General features: G+C 46.1%; 1 protein-coding gene across 1 annotated transcript in view; it reads right to left on the bottom strand.

The window, feature by feature from the left end:
- The window catches only part of BOP1 (BOP1 ribosomal biogenesis factor), a 319,190-nt gene extending 303,764 nt beyond the window's left edge, over positions 1-15,426 (bottom strand). Inside the window, exon 1 of the mRNA XM_069221018.1 lies at positions 15,192-15,426. Within this exon, the coding sequence (XP_069077119.1) occupies positions 15,192-15,251 (60 nt within the window). The 5' untranslated portion in view covers positions 15,252-15,426. The remainder of the gene's footprint in view (positions 1-15,191) is intronic.
- Between the last annotated feature and the right edge of the window lie 9,867 nt (positions 15,427-25,293).

The raw sequence follows: 25,293 nt of genomic DNA on the forward strand, positions 1-25,293 counted from the left end.
GAGGTCCCACAGCACAGGGACAAAAAAAGGTGCAAATAAAGGCCCACACGGGACGATACAAAGAGATCTCACGCCGTTGCAGAACCACCCAGGAAGGTGTGCGTCGCAGGAAGGAGTGCTAAAGGCCTGTGCTGTGCACAAAGAACTTCTTGGAAGGTTGCACACAAGCCTTGGTAACTGCAAATCACGTGGTGCATGGGGGTACTGTTGTGTGGGGAGGCAAGCTCTTACCTCCACCAGGGTTGGACAGCTAGACCTTGGGACAGTCAGGCTCACTTCAGTCCACCACCCGTGTTGCTGGATCCATGAAAGTCATCAGGAGAGGGGACCACACACCACCGGTTGTCGCTGCAGAGGGGTGCCTGCTGAAGCAGAGAAGTTACTCCTTCACTTCAAGCGAGATTCCTTTGCTTCTTCTGGTGCAGGCTGAAGACTGGCTGTCCTCAGAGGATGCACGACCTGGAAAACTGTTGCAGTTGCTGGCAGGAGCTGAAGATACAATGTTGCAGAAGCCATCTTTGCTTCTTTGTTGCAGTTTGTAGAGTTCTTGGAGGGTCCAGATACAGTTTCCTGGGTAGAAGATGAAGTAAAGGATGCTGAGGATTCCTGCTGGAGTCTTACTATCTGAATCTGAGGAATCACCCAGAGGAGAGACCCTAAAAAGCCCTGAAAGGGGGATTGGTCAGCTACACAGGTAAGCACCTATGAGGGGAGGGCTCTGACGTCACCTGCTGGCACTGGTCACTCAGATGCTCCCAGAGGGCCCCACCACCTTGGAATCCAAGGCGGCAAAACCCAGGGACACACTGGAGGAGCTCTGGGCACCACCCTGTGGTGGTAATAGACACAGGGATCGTCACTCCCCTTTCCTTTGTCCAGTTTCGTGCCAGAGCAGGGACTGAGGGGGGTGTCCCTGAACCAGTGTAGAATGGATTATGCGAGTAGGGCACCATCACCCTTACAATCATTTCCAGAGGCTCTGGGAGGCTACCCCTTCCATGCCTGTAACACCTATTTCCAAAGGGAGAGGGCGTAACACCCCTCTCGGAAAGGAAATGCTTTGTTCTGCCTTCCTGAGCTGAAGCTGTTCAAGCAACAGAAGGGCAGAAAACTGTATGTGAGGTGACAGCAGCTGGGGCTGCCTGAAAAACCTCAGAAGACTGGTATGGCAGTACTGGGGATCCACTGTGGAGCCCCCAAAGTGCATGGAATTGTACAACCAATACTAGATTCAGTATTGGGGTACAATTCCCAGTTGTTACACACCTTACATGGCCATATTCGGAGTTACCATTGTGAAGCTGGGCATAGGTATTGACCTACGTCTAGTGCACACGTAAAATGACGTTCTCGCACTCACGAAGTCCAGGAAAATGGTCCTGGATGACATGGGGGTACCTCTGCTAGTGCAGCGGTGCCCTCACACACAGGTACTTTGCACCGAGCCTTCAGAGTTGGAAGGCCCGACATATAGGTGACTTATAAGTGATCTGGTGCAGTGAAAATTACTGTGACATGGTGCATGCACCATTTCACACAGGCTGCAATGCAGCCCTGTAGAAGCCTTTGAATGGGCTCCCTATGGGTGGCAAAAGTAAGTCTGCAGCCCATAAGGGTCCCCTAGAACCCTAATGACCTGGGTACCTGAGTACCATATACTAGGGAATTATAAGGGGTGACCAGTATGCCAAATTGGAATGAAATACTGGGTTACCAATATGTAATGACAAATTTGGGAGGAGAAAGAACATAAGCACTGGGGTCCTGGTTAGCGGTATCCCAGTGACACAGTCAAACACACTGACTAACAGGCCAAAAATGGGGGTAACCATGCTAGAAAAAGGCTACTTTCTCACACACCCCAACCCCAAACGAAGGACAATAAGGCTAACCATGGCCAGTTTTTAATTTATTGTCTAAGTGGTGATAAGTGGTGAGTAGATCTGCAATAGAGTGGTTACTCCCTTTATTATCCACTGTATGGTCCCTTCCCTGTGGGGAGGTGAACCACTCCGTTTGGAGATTTTTAGCTAGATAACAGTGCAAGTGTGTACTCTGAGATTCCCTATTTTTAAGGTTAAAAATTTTAAAGTGGGGCAGTGTGACTGTCCCGGGGATCCTATGTCAAGACAGGGCAGCTGTCCTAAGGATTGTAATGCTAGAGCTGGATGCTGTCTTAGCAAGGCCAGAGTAGGGCAACAAGTTTGTCCCCGTGGCTCTAAGAGAGGACAGGGTTGCTGTCACTCTTGGGTTGGAGCAGGACAGGGCTGCTGTCCTATGTTTTTAGAGGTAGTGCAGGGGTGCTGCACTAACGTTTCTCTGGGATGGCTGGAGGATTGCTCCAAATTTACCAAAACAGCGCAGTTATGCTTTTCTGTGTCAGTGTTTTCACAGAGAGGGACTTTTACCTCTGGGAGTTTAGCTGTGGCAGCTGTGGGCTCCCCTGGTACAGGATCCACCCTAGGAGGAGAGGTCTCTCCCACCACAGGAATGGTATTGTTAGTGGTAGGGTGGGAAAGGGATACTTTGATGCCCTTTTTATCTGAGGGAGGAGGAGCATCCTGAGGCTTCAGGGCTCCTTCCATTCTTTGCTTTTTCATCTCACCTGAGATTAAAGGAAGCAATTCCTCAGGGATACCCAGCATGGATCCTAAACTCTACCTCAGCCCAACCTGAGGCCTCTAGGTCATTACATAAGAGACAGTCTACAGGTAAGCTAGGTGACAGTACCACCTGCTTAGGGCCAGTAACTCAACCCCAACTGAGTTGTACTACAGCTAAGGGGAGAGACTGAGTGGAGTTATTGACATCAGTAACCTGGTACTTCTGTCCATGTAGGTGTTGTGCAGGTAAAACAAAGTTTTCAGTCACTAAAGTGATGCTGGCACCTGTGTCCCTGTAGGCCTGGGCCTCAACACCATTTATCTGAATGTGCTGCGAGTACTTATCCATGTTAAGGGACAAGCAGCCAAGGTGGCAAGGCCAGTGCCACCTGATGAGATAGAAACCGTCTTGGGGTTTCTACACCTACCCCAGTTTCTATGATGGACCCAAAAGTGAACTTAACCACACCTTTACTTTCACTATTGCCAGTAGTCCCAACACTACTACTACTACTACTACGAGGGGCACTAGAAGGGGATGTGGAGTTAGTAGTGTTAGTAGGCTCAGGGCCTTTACCTGGGCAGGATTTGTCCCCTGGCCTATGGCCTTTACCTCTGCACACATAGCACTAAGGCTTTTTATTGTGTGTAGAAGAGGAAGAAGAAGATTTATTCCCACCCCCAGACGAGTGTTGTGGACCTGTAGAGGAATCTTTATGTTTGTCAGGATCTTTCTTATTTTATCACCCCCTGTATGAGCTTTCCTGCTCACCCTTGTTCTGAACCATTTGTTTGACTTCCTTCCCAATTCTAGGAGAGAGATCAGATCTGCGTCTACCAAGTACTGGTGTAACAAATCAGACAAAAAAAACATTCAAAATATGCTCTCTCAATAGAAGATTATGTAGACCCTCATAGTCAGACACTTTGCTGCCGGGTAACCAACCTTCTAAAGCTTTGACAGAGCAATGCACAAAGTCAAACCAATCCTGTGAGGATTCCTTTTTGGGTTCTCTAAACTTTATTTCTGCTTTGCTCTGTGATGAGCCCAAACCCATCTATGAGTGCATGTTTAAGAATATCATAGTTATCAGAGTCCTCCTCCCTGACAGTGAGTCATCTGTCTCTCCCTTTATCAGAGAAGAACAACCAAAGAATAGCTGCCCACTGTCTGTGAGGGACCCTCTGAACTTTAAAGGCCCTCTCAATTGCAGCAACCCACTTTTGGAAACCATCCCCCACCTTGTATGGGGGAGCAATTTTATGTAAGTTTCTAGATTCAATGGTGTCCTCCCCGACCCGATAATTCCTGATACTGCTGCTGCCACCATGGGGAACTAACCCCAACCCCGGCCTTCCTCCTTCCACAGCTAAGGCCTCCCTATCTAGGGCCAGCTGTTGCTGCTGCAGCCTCAGCCTGGCCTCCTCCAGTCTCGCCTTTTTTAGCTCCCCATTTATAGAGTCTTCACCTGGAGTGGAAGTGTGGGACCCCTCAGAAACTGAGGTGACATGAGAATTGGCAGAGGCAGATCTTTCCCTAGCTTTACTAACTCTAGTGACCTGACCTCTAGGCGTGAAGGGGGCCATACTTGTGTGTGAACCCCTCCCACTGCTAGCTACACTAATAGGTCTGCTAGGTGGAAGATCTATGGAAGAGCCCTACCCTGAATCTGACGGATGATTCCCTGAGTCTAAGGGGTTAGAATCTCCCTCTCCTTCCTCCTCCTGGTTATCAGCATGCTCCTGATCATCCTGGAGGAGAAGACTCAACAGAAAATTATTGTTTGGGTTCTTCCCTACATCTAAGCTTCTCTCTGAGAAGAGACCCTCCTAGTACTTTGAAAGTCATGTTCTCATAAGGAGTTCCCATGACCTTTCGGTGGCCTCAGAGGAAGACATTGTGCAGGGAGTGTTCGAGTAGAAAGAAAAGACCTACTCTACCTAACCCCTAGTCTCTTACAAGGAAAGAGAGAGACTAGATCCTGTACTAGGTATATATTTGGATAGCTCTAGGTACAGAGTACACTTTCCTGTGGAAAGCACCGGTGACAGAGTGATATGGCAATTGCAAGTACTTATCCCACTGCTGCACCACCAATGTAGGAGGCTGGCCTAGTTTGTAGGTCGAGAGAGAGAGCCCCCTTAGAGGACCTGGCAGCACATACAGTAGTCACACAGCACAGGGACAAAGAAGGTGCAAATGGATTCCCACACAGCACGACACACAGGGATCCCACGCCGCCAGAGAACCACTCAGGAAGCTGTGCGTCACAGGAAGGAGTGCTGGGGGCCTCTGCTGTGCTGTGCACGAAGAACTTTGTGGAAGGTCGCACACAAACCTTGGCAACTGCAAATCATGCGGTGCACAGGGGTACTGTCTTGCATGGGGAGGCAAGCTCTTACTTCCACCAAAGTTGGACAGCTGGACCTTGGAACAGTCGGGGTCACTTCAGTCCACCTGTGGGTCCCCTCTACTGACGAGCGTGGATCCAGCCCCCTCTGCCTCCTCCTCCTAGATAGAGGCCACCAGGTCCCTCCTGGTCCTGGACAGCACCATTTTCCGCTAACTGCATGCTTTGCATATGCCAAGGCTTGTTGGCGGACCCAATAACACAAACCAGACTGCAATCATCCATCCGGCGTGGGACATCATCTGCACCAACCAGGAACCCGCATCTGTCTTCTAGGGTGCAGTCCTCCTCACCGGTGATTCTTCTTTTGCACCGAGGGGTGGCGCCCAGAGCTCCTCCAGAGTGTCCCTGGGTTTTGCCATCTTGGATTCCAAGATGGTGGGGCACTCTGGGAGCATCTGAGTGGCCAGTGCCAGCAGGTGACATCAGAGCCCCGCCCCCCCCAATAGGTGCCTACCTATGTAGCTGACCAATCCCCCTTTCAGGGCTATTTAGGGTCTCTCCTGGGTGTTGCCTTAGATTTGGATTGCAAGACTCCAGCAGGAATCCTCTGCATCCTTTACTTCATCTTCTACCAACAAAACTGCATCTGGACCCTCCAGGAACTCTACAAACTGCAACAAAGAAGCAAAGACTACTTCTGCAACATTGTATCTTCAGCTCCTGCCTGCAACTGTTTCCAGGTCGTTTGCATCCTCCCAGGACAGCCAGTCTTCAGCCTGCACCAGAAGAACGAAGGAATCTCCCTTGAAGAGGAGTCGTCACTTCCCTGCTTCAGCAAGCCCCCCCCTCACAAACACAGTTTGTCTCTAGCTGCATTGCAGCGTTATACTAGGACGGTATAATCTGTTGCCAAGTCACATCTCCACATGCCTGCAGACCAGGTGTTTAATCTGGTGTCCAGAATGACAGCTTTCCTCCCAGCAACCAGTTTTTCTCGGTCCTTTACAAATCAAGGACCGTTTTTATGCCCTTTATATCCTTAGTATTTCTATAGGGCCGGAAGCCAAGGTGGAAGTGATGTTTTAATTTACAGAAGTATTAATTTGTGACTTTGCACCCCATAAGTCACAGAAGTGAAGCTTGTTACAGTGACATCCTGCATACCTCAGTGGCAGACGCTTCTAATATCCACCAAATAAATTAAAAATCTCCCCTGTAACTGAAATACCTGGACGTGGCCTTATTTGGACCCAGCTTCATAATTTCATCTTTTCCTGCCATATAATTCCAGTGGCCCAGCATTTAATTAAAGCACTTCCATTCACCTTCTTCCTCTATCTTAAAAGATATCATATAAACCTTTATCAGAAATAAACTGTTTGATATTACGGTGTAATGCTGAAACACCAAAACAAAAATATCATTTGGGAGGGATTGGAAGGTGAAAGGAAAGAGTCTGGAGTAAAGATGGAGAGGACAAGGGGTGTAGTAACGGTGTCATGTGCCCTGGAGTAAGAAAGGAAAATCGTTGACTGCAGTTTTAGAAGGAAAATACAGCAGTAATTAGAGATGAGTGAGGTCTATTGGTCTCTGGGCCCCGGTGCCACTGCACCTGTTGCTCCATTGATAAATAGGCCTCAGGAGAGAAAGCCGATGGGGTACAAAAAGAAGCGAAAGGAATAGAACAGACAAAAGGAAGAAAGAGAAGGGGTTGCAAAGAAACAAAAAGAAAGAACAAGAAAATGAAAAACACAACTAAGAGAAGAAATAGAGCTAACGTGTAAGACAAAAGAAAACATGTAAGGAAGCTAGCAAACGAAAGATAAAGAGGGAAAAATTATGAAAGAAGTGTGAAAAGAAAGAAAAATGAACATTAGAGAAAAAAAAGAGATGGTGAGAGAAACAAGCAGCGAAAGAACCACGTATGTATGTACTGACATTTCCCACAGACAGAATGGGAAAACCAGTGACACTTCAGGTCCCAACAAGTAACTTGAGGCTTCCACATACAGACGGGAAAAAGAGGGATTTATAGTAAATTGTGAACTGACAGATAAAGATAAGAAAAAACACTAGAGAAAGCAAGGAAGATCTAAAACCAAAAGGGAAAGGACGCATACTGAGTCAAAGGAAAGAGCAAATAAAAGACAAAGAATGAAGGGAAGAGAAAAAAAAAAAATTGTGAAAGAATGAACGCCTGATGAAGAAAAAAGAAGAAAAAAAAACAAGTTTTTGCAAGTTTGAAAGAGGAGGTTAAAAAAAAAAAAAAAAAAAAGGGGGGAGAGGAGTTGAAATAAACAGTTGAAAGAAAGAGCGAAACTTAACATGTGGATTTTAAGAGCTGGAAAGAGAAAAGTGGGAGAGAAAGAAAACATTGAGAGTTAGAGTAAACGAAAGAACTGAGTGAGATGGGGGAAACCGAACCTCCCAAATAAAGATTGAAGCTAAGACTAGACGACTCAAACCTAAGTCAGAGTGTGGAACAGCAGGGGCACTGCAGAACAACAGGGGGTGCATTAGCAGAGTTGTACGTGAACCCCAATACAGCAATATTGAGGCACTTCAGGTCAGGATTGGGGGTATAGCAGAGCTCTGTCCCAGCCCCATTCTGGAATAACAGAAAGGCAGCGGGTGAGGAATGAGAAACGGAGCGCTGTGTAATTCCTGGTATTGGAATAATGGGCGCTGCAGGTTAGGGATGAGGTGCACAGACAGAGTTGTATGTCGGCTCCAGTACTGGAATAGTAACGGGCACATAAGATCAGAAGTGAGGTATGTTAATAGAGCTATGAGTGGAACCTAGTACTGGTGTGCCAGTGTTATGTTGCAGAGTGTTAGCCTGGAGGTGCCATGGTGAAGCTGCGAGTGGGGCCCAGTATGGGAGTGGCATTGCCTCTGAACCACAGAAGCGAGGAGTCCTGAAGGGCGTGTGTGTGAGCCTTAGTACGGAGAAGAAATGTGCACTGAATGTTAGAATTGATGGATTCTGGCGGAGCTGTGGTGGTTCCAATCTACAGTGGAGTTGGATGTTAGACTTGAGGAGCACTGGCTGAGCTGTGTTTTGCTCTTTTGGGTCCAGTATTGGCTTGGCAGTGGGAATGAATATTAAAATTCAGCTGCTGTAATGGAACTGTATGTGAGTGGGGTCCCAGTATAGGAAAGGAAGTGACCTTGCTGGGGTAGAACTGAGGTGCACTAATGGAGCTGCGCACAAGGTCTTAGTACTGGAACAGCAGAATGTGGTGACTATAAGAACTGGGGTGCTGTGGCAGACAGCGTGTGGAGTTCTGGCACTAGCACAGCTGGGGGGTTGGCGTGTATAAACTGAGGTGCACTGATGGAGCTGTGAGTGGGATTCCAGTATGGAGCAGAAGTGAGCACTGTCTCTAAGGATTGTGGAGCCCTGGTAGAGCTGGGTGCTTAGTGTAAGGAAATGCCTCCTTGGCATGGTTACCCCCTGACTTTTTGCCTTTGCTGATGCCAAGTTATGATTTGAAAGTGTGCTGGGACCCTGCTAACCAGGCCCCAGCACCAGTGTTCTTTCCCTAACCTGTACCTTTGTTTCCACAATTAGCACAACCCTGGCATCCAGATAAGTCCCTTGTAACTGGTACCCCTGGTACTAAGGGCCCTGATGCCAGGGAAGGTCTCTAAGGGCTGCAGCATGTCTTATGCCACCCTAGAGACCCCTCACTCAGCACAGACACACTGCTTGCCAGCTTGTGTGTGCTGGTGGGGAGAAAATGACTAAGTCGACATGGCACTCCCCTCAGGGTGCCATGCCAACCTCACACTGCCTATAGGTCTAAATAAGTCACCCCTCTGCCCTAAGTCAGGGTGCACTATACCATAGGTGAGGGCATAGTTGCATGAGCACTATGCCCCTACAGTGTCTAAGCAAAACCTTAGACATTGTAAGTGCAGGGTAGCCATAAGAGTGTATGGTCTGGGAGTCTGTCATGTACGAACTCCACAGCACCATAATGGCTACACTGAAAACTGGGAAGTTTGGTATCAAACTTCTCAGCACAATAAATGCACACTGATGCCAGTGTACATTTTATTGTAAAATACACCCCAGAGGGCATCTTAGAGATGCCCCCTGAAACCATACCCGACTTCGACTCAGTTGGTGCTTTGAGAGTAATAAGGTATAATTGCTAAACAAAGGGGGAAGCCCAGATAGCCGTTATATTTTCTCAGATGCATCCTGCGACCCTCATTAAAGGTATTATTGAATTTGGTTTGGGGACACTAGTGGGCTGGTATCTACAATTCTGGATAGTATCCATGCATCAATGTCGGCTAGTTAAGAGGTTTTCCCTGGAATGGGGGATAACTGCTCAGACCCCGTAATAGGGGTTCCTTTTCCAGGCAGTTAGCGAGGATTACCATGCATTGCCTCTTAAGAATGCTATTGTATGATAATAAAAATGTATTGTCAAAATATCTAGCTTTGTACTTACATCTAGCTTCTAAATACAGCATTGTCTAGTAATGTTATTTTTACACCAGTATCTCCGCCCCTAACAACCCAATACCCCCCTCCCCCCAACCGGGCCCATCGGTGCGACCCTCGGCCACAAACCAGACTATAATTTTGGCTCCCGTCAAAAAGTAAAACGTTTGTGAGGACCCATGAGTAAGAGCTTTTGTGTTTGTAGTTTTGTACTTATTTATAATTAGGGAGTGGTTTCTTTGTTGTTTAAAAACAAAAAGTGATGGTGGTGTGTGTGGAGTTGCGCTTGGCTGGCAGTACGTGTGGGGTGGCGCTTGGCTGGTGGTGCGCGTGGGGTAGCGCTTGGATGGCGGTGCGTGTGGGGTGGCGGCAGTCCACAAACTCCCATCCGCTGGTGTGACTGCTGTGTCAGGCATGTGGGCGTATGAAAGTGATGGTCCCTTGAGTGGCGCGGTCTGTCGATGCGAGTGTTGTAATGTGCTGGGCCCGTGGCAGGCGGTGTGAATGGTCTTGTGCATGTCATGTATAAAAGGTGAGTGAATGGACTATAAAGCGGTTGGTGCCTTGTCACAGCTTTACAGCTCACGAGCTATGAGTCATTGGTTCAGTTTTTTGGCCTTTCAATTATTAACAGTGCAGTTCATTTTTGTGAAATCTCTTGTTAATAAAATTTGATCTACTGAACCATCACTCACCCTCGTGCAAAATCCAACCAGTATGTGTGGTAAAAATGACAAAACCTGCTCTGCTGTAATCAGGCGTCGCAGCACACCCGTGACACACTAGGTGTCTCGAGTGGGACCTCGTTGATGAAGCATGCCACCAACTTGGTTGGTGGGTGAGGGGTCTTTTTAACATGACCTAAGTGCGTTTCTTTTCATGATTTAAGTGTTTGGAACATAACAAAAGTATGTGGATACATCAAAATAATCTATTACAAAACTACCTGTGTTTGGGGTGGGGTAAGGGTGACCTACATTTTTGGTCCCAGGTGTGGCCTTCATCTGGGGAAACCTACCAAACCTAGACATTTTTAAAAAAATAGACACGCGGAGGAGTGGCTTGCGTGGATCCTCCAACATTTTCTTACCCAGACTCCTCTGCAAACCCCAAATTTTGCTTAAATAAAGCATATTTTCCTCACTTTTCTTTGTAGGATCACTGCTCTGGCACAAATTTCCTACCACCCAGCGTTCCCCTCACTCTCCCAAGTAAAATGATACCTCTCGTGTGGGTCCCCAAAGCAGAGTCAGCCTAAAGATGTATAAAAGAAAAATATGTGCTTATCAACTCGCTGTGCTATCCCCTCAATCTCTACAGGTTTTTGGCCTTTTTCTGTTTCAGGCACCATGGCCACCCATACAAGTGAGGTATCATTTTTATTGGAGACTTGGGGGGAACGCTGGGTGGAAGGAAATTTGTGGCTCCCCTCAGATTCCAGAACTTTCTGTCACCAAAATGTGAGGGAAAGGTGTTTTTTTTGGCCCAATTTTGAGGTTTGTAAAGGATCCTGGGTAACAGAACCTGGTGAGAGCACCACAAGTCACCCCATCTTAGATTTCCCTAGGTGTCTAGTTTTTAAAAAAAAATGCACGTTTGCTAGGTTTCCCAAGGTGCCGGCTGAGCTAGAGATCAAAATCCACAGCTAGGCACTTTCCAAAAAACACATCCATTTTCAATGTAAAAATGTGATGTGTCCATGTTGCGTTTCCTGTTGCGGGCATTAGGCCTACCTATGCAAGTGAGGTACCATATTTATCCAGAGACTTGGGGGAACACAGAATAGCACAACAAGTGTTATTCCCCCTTGTCTTTTTCTACATTTTTTCCTTCCAAATATAAGACAGTGTGTAAAAAAGACGTCTATTTGAGAAATGCCCTGTAATTCACATGCTAGTATGGGCACCCCGGAATTCAGAGATGTGCAAATAACCACTGCTTCTCAACACCTTATCTTGTGCTCATTTTGGAAATACAAAGGTTTCTTTGATACCTATTTTTCACCAAATTAATTGCTGTATACCCAGTATACAAGGAAAACCCATTGCAAGGTGCAGCTCCTTTATTGGCTGGGGAACCTAGGGTTCTTGATGAACCTACAAGCCCTATATATCCCCGCAACCAGAAGAGTCCAGCAGACGTAACTATATATTTTTTTGAAAATCTGACATTGCAGGAAAAAGTTACAGAGTAAATTTCAATTTTTTATTTATTTCAGCTGTTATTTTCTGTAGGGAAATCTTGTAGGATCTACACAAATTACCCCTTGCTGAATTCAGAATTGTGTCTACTTTTTAAAAATGTTTAGCTCTCCGGGATCCAGTATTGGTTTCATACCCATTTCTGTCACTAACCGGAAGGAGGCTAAAAGCACACACAAAAATAGTACTAAAAATGGGGTATATCCCAGTAAAATGCCAAAACTGTGTTGAAAAATGTGGTTTTCTGATTCAAGTCTGCCTGTTCCTGCAAGCTGGGAAGATGGTGATTTTAGCAACACAAACCCTTTGTTGATGCCATTTTCAGCAGGGTAAAAAAAACAAGCCTTCTTCTGCAGCCCTTTTTCCCCCATTTTGTTTTTCAAAAACTACATTTTCGCTGTATTTAGGCTAATTTCATGGTCTCCCTCAGGGGAAAGTCTGAGTACCTCTAGAATCCCTAGGATTTGGGAAAAAAAGGACGCAAATTTTGCGTGGGTAGCTTGTGCGGACAAAAAGTTATGAGGGCCTAAGCGCGAACTGCCCCAAATAGCCAAAAAAAGGCCCGGCACAGGAGGGGGAAAAGGTCTGGCAGCGAAGGGGTTAAAGGGACACAAGCTATATTCCCAGTAATGGTAAACAGCTCATCTAGCAGTCAGAGCGGAGTCTTGAAAGTTCATCTCGTTATTTCCTCTCACATCATTCAACTCCCAAGTATCTTATAGATTCCTATGTCTTTCTTAAAGGTGTATAGTCAAGGGGCCTGGCGGCTCTGTGTATTAATAGGAAAAGTCACACCTTCCCAGCTTAGAGAACGACCAAAATTACGTGGCAGCTGATGTGAAGCTGGTCATAACTGCATATATTTAGGTGATGACTCTTTAAAACCAGGATGGCTGTCCCCAACACACTGGTGTGCAGAAGGACAAAGCGCTCAACAGACACACTGCCAAACAAACTACTCTTCCGACTTCTTTTGCTGCCTCAAGACTGTCACAAACCCCTTCCTTGGGCCACATAAAACCAAATATAAGGAAGCCCGAGACAAGACACAGGTCAGTGACTGGGAAAGAAGAGTCACAACCCATCACAGTAGGTACTGGCTTCACACGCCGATTTGTGGACTTAACATTTCCCGGTGTGGGGCGCAGGAAGACTGTGCCCTTTGTAGTTAAAAACTGGGCAAGCGGAATGTGCCTGGAGGTGCTGGCACTTGAATCTGAAGCATGGTGGTTCTGGAGGAAACCTTCAGTCACCAAGGGGTCTCAGGAAGTAAATAGCAGACGAGGGTGTACAAAGAACACTGAATAAACCATTTTATGCCGTGAGAGCATTGAACGGACAACACAAGTTATATACAGCACGGTACCGTTGCTGTCTTCACAGCACTGAGCCAACACCAATACCACCGCATGTGTGCACTCTGCCTACCCACAGGGCGCTTGAAGGAAAGAATCAGCGCTATAAAGCGATGCACTAAGCAGATGAAACTTGTAGAGCGTGTAACCTGTGTATCATGAGACAGCTGCCGGGACACTATACAGGGAAGCACCCTTTACACTGCAGAGCACTGAGCACAGAGCACTGCTCCTCCTCCTCTCCGAGCACGAAGTGGACAGCACCGTCACTATAAGGTGACTGCACTTTTCACCCCGAGGCTTCCAGTAAACAGTATCCCCACGGGACAGGGCAGCAGCATCTTGTTAACATTGGAAGCACTGGACAAACAGGAGCACTGCTAAGCAGGACATACTCTTCCGAACCAACCACGCAGAGCAGACTGCACCACCGCCCTTGAGAGCACCTTCCCATATTATGTAGAGGGGCAGGTGGGGCCGTTCGACACAGGTACTGAGCGGACAGTACCAACCACTGCACAGGAGCACCTGGCCCACCCCAAAATACTGAGCGGAGAGAACCTCCATTAAACAAGGAGGCCCCCTTCCTACCAAGAGAAATCTGTCAGGACAATCCCACCAATTTACAAGGAGGATTCTTGCTACCCCTACAGCAATAAGCAAACTATGCAAGGAGCTGCACAGCTACCCATCGCTCAAGCACTGACTGGGCAATGCAACCAGTACACAGCAGGCGGCACCCTGTCTGCCACAGAGCACTCAGCAAACAGTAAAGCCACTCTACAGCCCATAACTTCCAGATTTCGAAACCACCGAGCAGGCGGTACTAGCACTATACAGGGGGTACCTTTCTTACCTGCAAATCATTGCACGGCGAGTATCACCACAGTACCAGGCCAGAAGTCCTGCCTCAAGAGCACCTAAACAGTCCCATCACTAAAGGAAACTGCCGCAGCCTTGCTCAGTGCACCCGACAGGTATTCACACTCCATCACTTCCAGGCATCACCATCTGCCACCAGCCCCCACGCCAATGAGGGAAATACACTGCTGTTTACCTCAATAGTATTAGGTCTCCAACTTCCTTTGCTCAGCAGAAGGTTATTTCTCTTTCTCTGCAGAGTTATGGTCTCTTGCTTGCTCTAATGCTCTATCCTTCTCTTTCCGTGTACAGCAGTAGTCTGTCCAATCTTCCATTACTCGCCAGTGGTTTCCAGTAGCATGTACCTCCGCCCACCTGCTTTCTAGTGGCGAGTCCCTCATTTCCCTTGCTTTCTAGTGGCATGACACTCACTTCCCTTGCTCTCTAAAGGTATGCCCCGCTCCTATCTTGCTTTCTAATGGTATACCCCTCACTTCCCATGCTTTCTAGTTGTATGACCCTCTCTTACCTTGCTTTCTAATGGCATACGCCTAATTTCCCTTATTTTCTAGTGGTATGTTCCTCACTTCCCTTGCTCTCTAATGGTGTGTTCCTCTCTTATCTTGCTTTCTAATGGCACGTCCCTCACTTTCAGTGTTTTTTTAGTGCTATGTCCCTCTTTTACCTTGCATTCTAGCCAAGTGTCCCTCAGCCTCCCTGGATTAACAGTTATCTATGCAGTTACTTTTCACCGCTCCTGCGCGCCATGCTGGCCTTCTCTTGCTCTAGAGCAGCATGTCCTTCTCCTGCCTTGCCCACTCTGACCTTTCTGTCCAGGAGCAAGACCTCCCTCCCGTGCTTTCTGGGTGTATGTCCCTCGCGTCCATTTTCCACTCGATTAGGCACTTTTCCTTGCTTTCAGTGATACTCCCTCTCTGTTTGGCTCCCCAGTGTATCAGTGCCCTGATCTCCCCCTCTCTTTGCTCTCCACGGCCCCAAGACCTTCCCCTTCTTGGCTCGTTAGTGAGATGCCCCCTGTTCTGCTGCCCTGTCTGCCTCTCTCGCCTCGTTCTACGGCGCTATGTCCTAGAGGCGAGTATAGCGCAGAGAAGGGCTGTACAGTGTCAGCAGCATAAGAATAGCTGACGTGTGGCGAGAGCAAGGGGGCCCTTACTCCGTGCGGGATGCTTCAGGGGTGCGCGCGTGAAGCCCCCCCGGCGCGGCGGGACTGGGGCAGCAGTGATGGGTCTCTGCTCCACGGGTGCCTCCCTCCCTGCGATGCAGTGCTCTGCACCCCGTGCTCTGCGCTCCAGTGGCAGGACCCCCCCGCCGCGGGCGGCTCCACAGACCCCTCTCACCTGCTCCCCGGCGCTCTCCCCCGCGGGCTGCTCCCTCTTGGCGGCGCCCGGCGTCTTCATGCCTCCTCCGCTCTGAGCTCCTGCTTCGAACACGTGTGGAGCCGGCGGGGTCAGAGGTCAAGAGTCACAACACACCAAACATAGACATAACCTGTTTAAAAAAACGAGCTATGAACACACGGACGCTTCTTTCGGGAAGGCTGTTACATGAGTGGGTAGAAAAGATGAAAAAAAATCCGCGCACTTCTCACTGCTGGAAAAGGTCAGCGGCGAGCGCCGGAGACGAGCTGGGTACGAAGCCGGCGGCCATCTTGGAAGGGAGTACGTGCGCCTGAGCAACGCCAGAGGACGAGTATTTTATTCATCGTGGAGCGGCTGCGAGAAGAATGTCACAAAACTCTTTTGCAAATATAGTGAGGCGATTCAAGCATTGAGCTGTCATGGATATTAATGCAGTTTTTTTTCTTCTTTAGGATAATGACAATACGAAAACGGCCGGTTAAAAATCCACTAACAGCATCACGCTGTCTTATCTGTTCGCAACTCCTTTGTACGCTGAGGTATATAACAACACCCCCGAGAAACAACTCAATACCAATTTCCCGGGACCATTGTTACTCGTCAAAGTGGCGACCGACTATCTGGAAGCGGACAGAAAAGAAGGACGAGCGCGGAGCCTTCAACCCACCCCTGCGTTGGCGTCGTCCTGCGGCCATCTTGGAAGGGTCTGTTTTCTCTCTCAGTCTCACTGCGTCCCTTTTTCCATATTTAATACAGCTCCACTAAAAAAACAAGCATTTGCAATGCAATGGGTCTCGCATTTGCTCCAGTTAGAGCTATTGGCGTTGTAAATTCCTAACTGGACTTTTCTTGCCAGTCAAAATTGAAAATGAAAAGTAAGACAGTTAACAGAACCAAACCGATTCAAAGAGCCATGGCCACCATGAGCACGAGCGCAAAGGAGAGACAGGAAAGGAAAAACTAGTTTTCTGGCAATCAAACCTATCGGCAAACGTGCAATTATCCATGTAACAGGGTCAGTCTACAAGGCGGTAACAAAACCTCCACAAGGAAGGACAAACACAAAGCATTTACCAATGATAACAAAGGATTTTTGAAAAGGCAAGCCCAAGAGCGAGTGAAAGTGATGGGTGTGAAATAGGCTTGGGTAAAAGCCCACAATACTGACAACAGATCAAAGCACTTGTGCGCGCGACCTAACAAGCAATGGCAAAGCCAATGATTTCTTTTGTCATGGTTTTTGCAAAACGTTATTGTTTTGCTAAATGCCAGCATAGCTGACAAGGTTTCATATTGCTATGTATGACATTTTCATAATTTCAGTGTAATTATGAGTGACATTTCAATGGCTATGAGTGACACTTTCTTGCAAGCAAAATCAAGTGATGAAGACAAGGGAATCATATAAACGTTGTAATATATAAGGAATTCTACACCTCCTGTTGTACACCAGCACCACTTTGTGGCCCTTGATAAACACTACTCATACCATATCTAGCAAAGTGAGAAACTGGAACAAGAAGGTTTTACTGCACTTCAGGACTTGCATGACAATCTCAGGCATTGCGATAATGAGGGAAAATGACCGGAAATGCATTATTCAAACACAAGATGCATGACACTTAACAGAATTGTGCCAGGCTCTCATCAATCATAAACAAATAATTTGCTACAGGAAAAAAAAAGTTTTTTTTAACTTAAAAAAAACACACATGACCTTAGTACTCCTTGACACGAACAGGAACTACTTTGTTTGTGGATGTGTTCCTTGTGAAAGGAAAGCATTCCATAGCTGGTAATGAAGTCAGGCAATGGCTAAAGCGGGCTGATACATTGCCCCTGTAAGAGTTGACTGCTTACAATTTGAAATTGCAATGTTTGGTGCTTAAGAATGGGCGTATTTTTGTAACCTAGAACAACTGAGGCCTTGTCAATATTCGTGACATTGCTGTCTAAACATGTGACTCGAATTATTGCTATTCTGTATCATAAGAAAGAGGCGTAGACTTCACCAGCAGAGAAAATAATCCTCATCACTGTTTGGGCAGTGTACTTTCCCAAGGACAGACTAACAGTTCAAGACTGAATCATATAAAATGCAACAGTTCATGTGCTGAGAACAGAAGTGAACATTAGAGCTCCATGTATCAGAATTAGTAAGAAAATCTTCAAATGTATTCAATTGCAACTGTTGCTCTGCATGCTTTCTATTGGTTATGAGTATGTGAACCACATACTAATGTAGTAATTGTATGAAGCTTCTGTCTAAAACACTACATGAGAGCATGGCTTCTCCATGGGAGGAGGAGACACTTTACTCATCCTGAGAAGAAAAATCTATGCTGAATTTATGCCAGCACCTTACTGAGTTACTTGCTGTATTCTATGCTGATTCCTATGCTTATTGATTTTCCAATTCTGGGCTCAGCTTATGCATTTCTATACATTCGTTAATTGAGTAAATGTTAAAACTGAGATCCTTGTCTGTTGCCCTCTGTCAGATGCTTATTTCGTGGCTACTGTACATTCTTTATTTCACTTAATAAGAGAGACAGGTCCAGTGGGGGGTCCAAAAGACAGTAGGGACTACACCAATCTGATGCCAGCGCCCTCAAAAAGAGATTTAATGAATGAGGTGCAAGCTGACAACCCTTAAAGCATACTGGAGTGGGCTGAATAAAAATGTGAATGGCACCAACAACAGACTAATGGATGAAGTCTGGCTTAAACTCCCATAAGTATGTTATACATATAATTTTAGTAAAATTAAAAGGTCTTGGCTAACACAGACCGAAAAAAGTCCAATCTGTCTGGTATTGGCTGCAAGTCTCTTGCCTTTGAGAAAAAAGAAACAAAGAAACAAACAAGCAAACAGAGAAACAACGAAGGAGAGGATACAATGAAAGAAGGAAAGAGAGAGAAGGAAAGGAGAAAAGAAAGAAAGAGAAAAAGAGAAGACAGGGAAAAGGAAATTGAAAGAAAAAGAGAATGAAAGAAGAAATGAAATAAGGCAAGAAAAAGAAAGAAAGAAGGAAAACAGGAAGAGAGAAAGAAGGAAACAGGGTAGGAAAGAAAGAACTAGAAGGAATGAGGGAAGAAAAGGAAGAAGGAAAGAATGAAGGAAAGAGAAGGAAGGAATGAAAGAAGGAAAGTGAGAAAGGAAAGAAAACAGAGAAGGAAAGAGAAAAAGAAAGAAGGAATGAAAGAAGGCAAGAGAGAGAGGTAGAGAAAAAGAACAAGAGAAGGAAAGAAGCCAAGAAAAAAGGAAACAATAAAAAAAGTGAAAGAAAGAAGGCAAGAATGAAAGAAGGAAAGAACCAAAGAAACAAAGAAAGAAGTGGAGAAATAAAAACGTAAAAAGAGGATAACCTAATACAGAACAGAATCAAATGGACACAGTCTGATTGGGTATGCTGTGAAATCGCAGCAATTAGAAACGCAGAACACTGAAAAAGGCATTTAGAGTGGATGGAATGTGCATCAGAATCTTCCTGCTATCACAACAGGTTCTAACACAAAGGCAACACTAAAGTAATTACAAAGTAAAAACAAAACAGCAGCATTGAAGGGAACTAGCTTGTGTGCGGCTGTGCTCCTTGAGAGAGAGCATAATGCAGTCACACAAAGTGAAGTGAACCGATGGATTAAGTATGCCGGCCCTTTGCCCCATGTTATATGCTGTAGAAGGGGGAAGCACAATGTGAATGACACAACAACAGACCAATGGATGAAGACAGGTGGCTAAAAGCCTCTAAGTGTAAGTATATTATGAATATTTCTGTAAAATCGAACGGTCTTGGCTAATACCCGACCTAAATCCAGTTTAAAATGTAATGTACACAAATATACACCATAAGCCGTACCACAGGATATATTTAAGCCTTGTTTGAGTACCCATTTTTCTGTGCCATTTGCAGTTAGGTCTACCACCCAGCCCTTTTTTTCAAGTATGACCAGTACTGTATTGTCTCGACCGGTATAAAAAATGAGAATGACGGTTCCCACAGAATTCAAAAGTGTACATATGCTGTATTGGTATCTGACACACCTCTATAAATCAAATTTTTTAAAATTTACAACCGTTCAATCAAATCACACTAACTCTTGTAAAACGTCATTTCCATATATACAAATCAATGGCAGCAGCATCCTAAAAACTTCACTTCACAAAATCAGTAGAGCAAGAGCATATAAACATAAAAACATCACCAGCCCTGAAAGGCCATACCTATGAATTACAATTATGCAAAATACAGTTCATTCCTATTAATTACTTAAACCCTAGCAGTCATTTAAACCTTTTAAAATCAGTTAAAGTTATCAGTAGTCAATATATACCCACTCCTTGAGACCAATTCTGATTGGAATAGTACCCCCACAATAGCATAAGGACAATGTGAAATATCTTACCATGGTTTTATGGCAAAACATGGCACCTAAACTTAGGGACAATCCTTACAGCTCCCCGAAGGAGGCATTTATATCCATCTGTAGTTCATGCACAAATAGACATTTCACAACTTTAGGGTGTGCTGTCTCAGCTTCCATTCCACACAATTGGCAAAATGTGACCTCTTTACTAATACCAGTTTACACACCCAAATCCCAAAGTATGGCTTCATTCCCATCCTGAACATCAGAATGATACGTTAGGCACTGTGCCTCATTTCTGATCAATCTGAATAAGATACTTTTATTGTTTAGATATTTTTTATTAGATTTAAACTCAGAGTTACATCACTCATAGTTGAATCAGCCAGTGAAGAAAGGTGTTATCAATCAATCAGCAACATTTATAGAGCACAATTTATCACCCATAGAGTCTCAAGGCGCAAGGTGTTATAACCAACCACAATATCAACTGTGCCCACTTCTATACCCCACACCGCTAGGCGTGTGAGGGGTGGAGGGAGAGTGAGAGAAGAGGGTAAACACAATATGCTCAGCTAGCAACATAACACCAACATCTTGTTTTTATATCAACCGGAATCAGCTAGTTATTTAGATATAATGCTCTGAAAAATCCCTCAGGGATTATAAGGAGAAAGAAAATTGTGCCAACCTCTGCACTGGAAAGCGGGTAAAGGAAGAATTAAAAAAATGTAAAAATATAGATTCATGTCCCAGAAAAATGTTGCTCCTTTGCTCTTTCTTGCATTTAAAAATGTTTTGGCAGTTTCAACCTATATACAGTTATGGCAAGTACTGTTATGGGTGAGGTTTCTGGTTTTCAGTTAAACTGACTATGTGATTAAAAAAACTATCAAAGGGACTAATTGTTTTTCAATAGAAACCAGAAAGCTCTGGATTTTAATGTATGTTTACTGCTTGGCGCACTCTAGTTTCATATAGTATATGTAAGAAGTTGGCCAGTCTCCTGGTGGCACCAGGTTTAGTGTCCCTTGCTTCTGAGTATGGGAGGCTGTTATCCCAGTACATCTTATGGGTGCCACTGACATCCCCTGCCTCTTGTGCTGCAGCTTGCTACCTTAAGCCTTCCAGTGTGGGGCAGGTTTTCTGTTCCATACTGAGTTCCTCCCGGGTTGGCCCCCCTGCACTCAAGAGCTGTAGTGCTTTGCTCTTATTTTGTTTCTAAGCACTAACATAACACAACAGAAATGCACATCTGAGGTCAAAGAAGACTTTTATTGTTGTTAATTCTTCCCCAACCACAATGTTTATGAATGAATGACGAATTAGTAGCTTTCAAGTCCGCGTTAATCAAACAAAATATATCAGTTTGCAATATACACAGCAGGTTATATTTATAAGATATTGAATGCAAAGCAAAACAAATACTTCACCGTGTAGGAACTATTTACAGCTACATCTTTCTAAGGTCTGCAAGCTGATGACCCCTGTCAGCCGCGAGAAAGAGTTTCATCTACCCACACGGGATGCTGGCAGCTGGCGCCAAGCTCCAGCACGAGGTCCGGCAGATTCGAATCTGACCCTCTGCAGCCTGTTACATTCGTTACAAAGGTGTGCCCCCTCCTCTCAGACCTGGGAAACTGAGCAAGCCTTTTGGAGACTGGCCAGGTCTCCAAGACTACTCCTGTTCCCAAGCTCAAGCGAAGAGAAAACAACACCCATGTACTCTCTCTTATCATGTCTAGTCTACTGTGAGAAAAACATCTTGGTTCTCTGGTGCAAAAACACAGCTTGGAAAAATACAGCTTGGATTCTCAACTGCAATGTCTAACTCCACGTTAAAGGCAATAGGCAGCTAACCTAAATATCAAATGCAATGTCATGTTAAAGGCAATAGGCAGCTAACCTAAATATCAAATGCAATGTCTAGTGTCATGTCAAAGCCAATAGGCATCTAAGCTGAATACAAAATGCAATGTCTTATATCATGTCAAAGCCCATAGGCAGCTGAGCTGAATACAAAATGCAATGTATAATATCATGTCAAAGCCAATAGGCAGCGGAGCTGAATACAAAATGCAATGTATAATATCATGTCAAAGCCAATAGGCAGCGGAGCTGAATATCATGTCAAAGCCAATAGGCAGCGGAGCTGAATACAAAATGTAATATATGATATCATGTCAAAGCCAATAGGCAGAATATCTAATAGCATGTCAAAGTCAATAGGCAGCTAAACTGAATACATCATGTCAAAGCCAATAGGAATGCAATGTCAAAGCCAATAGGCGGCTAGACTGGATACAGCATGTCAAAGCCAATAGGCAGAATACAGAATGTAATGGCTAATGCAATGTCAAAGCCCATAGGCGGCTAAACTGAATACAGAAAGCAATGGCTAATGCCATGTCAAAGCCCATAGGCGGCTAAACTGAACAAAACATACCATGTGCTACTGGTGAACATTGAGCAACTAATATGCGCAGTGGTGAAACACAAAGTCATTGGTCAAAACAAACTCCATCAAATAGCAGTACAAGAGCTCAGCTGTGTCAGCTTGGAGCTCCTCTGGTGTAGGTTCCACCGAAGGAGTAGATTCTTCTCCTTCAGGAGTTGAATCCTCCCTGGAAGCTGGAGCAAAGTGGTGCATTTTGACCCTTTCTGTTCTTTTGTTTAGGAGCATCCTGGGCCACTGTTCCAGGCTCCAGGGTTCATTGTTCCCTTTATTTCTTAGCCTGTGTATTGGTGAAGGCCAAGGTATGCTTAGAGATGGCGAGTATTGCTGTATGGGCCTCCAATTCCACTTCAGCCCAAGCTGAAGTCTCCAAGTCATTACCTAGCAGACACTCTACAGGTAGATCAGAGGAAACTACAACCTTAGCAACACAAAAGGATGATGGACGGAGTGCTGAGCAATGCAAACACTCACCCCCAGTCACAGATCTGGGTTTAATCCATGGTTCTTTTGCTCACCATGCCACCCCAGTTTGGACCCAGCCATATGCAAATCAGTCTTGACCCTGTTGCTCCTGGGAACGGTCAAGCCCGAACTGCCAGGCCAGGTCCTCCCTGGACCGGAAACAAGCATCCTGGGACCGGTTTCAGGGTATCACCCTTCATCAGCTACACTACAACCTTGTCTGGGCCAGTAACCCCCCCAGCTAAAGTCAATAACTGCCATGGGGTGGCACACAGTGTTATTGTGAGCATCAGTCACTTGGTACATGTCTTTCCTTCTCCACTGTCAAGTCCTCCCTACCTAGGGCCAGCGGGTGGTGCTGCAGTTTCTTCTTGGCCTCCTCCAACCTTAGTTTCCTAAGTTCTCTATCTAGAAAATCTTCCCCTGAGGTTGAACAGATGGTCCCCTCAGATACTGAGGAAACATGAGTATGGACAGATGAGGACCTATCCCTCCTCCTGGGGACTCTCTGGACCAAGCCTCTAGAGGTAAAGGTGGGCCTACTGTCATGACTCCCCCACCCCACTACCTGCAGTGCTCCTAACAGGGCTGTGGTGTTCCCGAGGTTCTGCCTGACCCTTCCAGTGTGGTCTAAATCTACCCTGTCTAGGACTGGAGGGTCATTTTCTACTTCTTCCTCCTGCTGGCTGCCAGCACTGTCCTGGTCAGCTTGAGGAAGTAAGCCTAGAAGCAGACTTTTATTGGGATTTCTCCCTGTCTTCAGTTTTCTGTATGCACACATATCCTTCAGCTCTTGGAAGGTAAGACCCTCATAGTGAGAGTCTGGGCCTGTGAGTTGTGCTCTACTGAGGACATTTTTGCTAGAGGGGTGTAGGTGTACCTAACTACTCCAACAACTAGGCTCCCTAGGAAAAGGTTGGAGCAAGGGCTATGCTAGACCCCTAGCTTATCCAAACACAGGATACTAGAAGTCCTGAAAACTGGGTGCAATGTGTACCTAACAGCCAGTGTCAGTCTTTCATGTGGAAAGTGACTAGTGACAGAGCGGTACGGCAATCTTATCCCACCGCTGCACCATCAATGTAGGAAGCTGGCATGGTGTGTGGTGAGCATCTATGGTGTTATCACTTTATACCAGGTCCAGGTATCCCCTATTATTGAAGTATAGGAAGTGTCTAGGAAGCCAGGGCACTTTACAGGTAGCTGTGTATGAGCAGCCAAGACTTGTCTAGGAGACATGTAAAGCTTATTTAATACCACTATAGTCACACAGCACTTACACACATGAAAGAACCCCACAGTGTTAAAAAATAAAGGTACTTTATTATGGTAACGCAAATACCAAAATATTGTATAGACACTACTCCAACTGGAGGTAAGTAAACACACTATTATAAACACATTAACAATCAGGAAATAGCATAGAAAGCAGTAGGCAATGGTAAAAGCAATAGCAAATAGTGAGGGACCTAGGGGAGGGCCAAATCATATACTAAAAAAATTGAATGTGAAAGGCAGTCCTCCACCCAAGGAATTGGAATCTGTAGAGGGGAGCTGGAGGAATTAGGAACCCCAAGAGGTGAGTACCAGAGTGACCCCCTGCAACCAGGAGAGCAGAGGTAAATACATTGTTTCCCCCAAAAACCAACAGGAGGACTTTGGAAAAGGATTGGGCAAGACCCAGTCAAGACTGGAAGAACCCAAAGGTAGATCTTGACAGAAGAGGACCTGCAAAGGAAGGGGACCAAGTCCAGTTCGAGTTGGAGTGTCCGGTTGTGGCAGGAGCCAATACCCACCCTTTTGTGGATGCAGGACCAGGTAGATGATGGACGAAGAAAGTCGGCACAGGAGCAGAGGAAGAATTCTAGAATTGATGGAAAGGATGTCCCACGTCGGTGGTTGTGATGCAGTTGGTCAGTGGTGCTGGAAAACCACCAATAAGCCTTGGCAAATGCAAGAGACAGAGGAGAAGGTTTGCAAGGCTGAAGAGGACAAGCAAAGTCCAGGGAACTCGACCGAAGGAGGGGAGTTTGAGGTGAACCTCAGCAGCTGGGAAAGTCACAAGAAGAGGAGGCAGCCCCCACAGGCGACCCACGGGCAGCAGGCACAGGAGTCGCAGTGAGGTCCACTCAGCACACCTGGAGAAGTGTCCCACATCGCTGGAGCAGCAGACAGAAGACTGTGCGTTGCAGGAAGAAGTGCTGGGAACCGGGGCTACATGGAACTTGAAGATCCCTTGGAGGAGAAACAAACAAGTCTTGGTAGCTGCAAGAGTTGTGGAGCACAGGTGTACTGTCCTGCAAGGCTTACTGTCTCCCATGTTGGTCAGCTGGGAGAGAGGACCAAGGGGACCACCCCAGACCACCACCTGTGATGCAGGATCCATGCAGCTCCAGAGGAGAGAAGATCCACACAGCCGGTCGTCGTCGCAGTTGGTGCCTGCAGATGCAGGGGAGTGATTCCTTCACTCCAAGGGAGATTCCTTCTTGCTTCTTGTGCAGGCTGAAGACTCACCGCCCTCAGAGGATGCACAGCTGGGTAAATGTTGCAGTTGCTGGAAGGAACCGGAGAAAAAATGTTGCAGAGCGGAGTCGTCGCTGTAGTTGCAGATTGTCGGTTCCTGGAGGGACCAGTTGCAGTCCCAGTGGCCAGAAGATGAAGTCAAGATTCAGAGGAGTCCTGCTGGAATCTTGCACATTGAATCTGAGGACCCAAACAGCCCAGGAAGGGGGGTTGGTCACCTAGCAGGGTTACTACCTATCAGGAGGGGGCTGTGATATCACCTGCCTG

Source organism: Pleurodeles waltl, chromosome 2_2, assembly GCF_031143425.1.
Source record: "Pleurodeles waltl isolate 20211129_DDA chromosome 2_2, aPleWal1.hap1.20221129, whole genome shotgun sequence".
NCBI classification, from domain to species: domain Eukaryota; kingdom Metazoa; phylum Chordata; class Amphibia; order Caudata; family Salamandridae; genus Pleurodeles; species Pleurodeles waltl.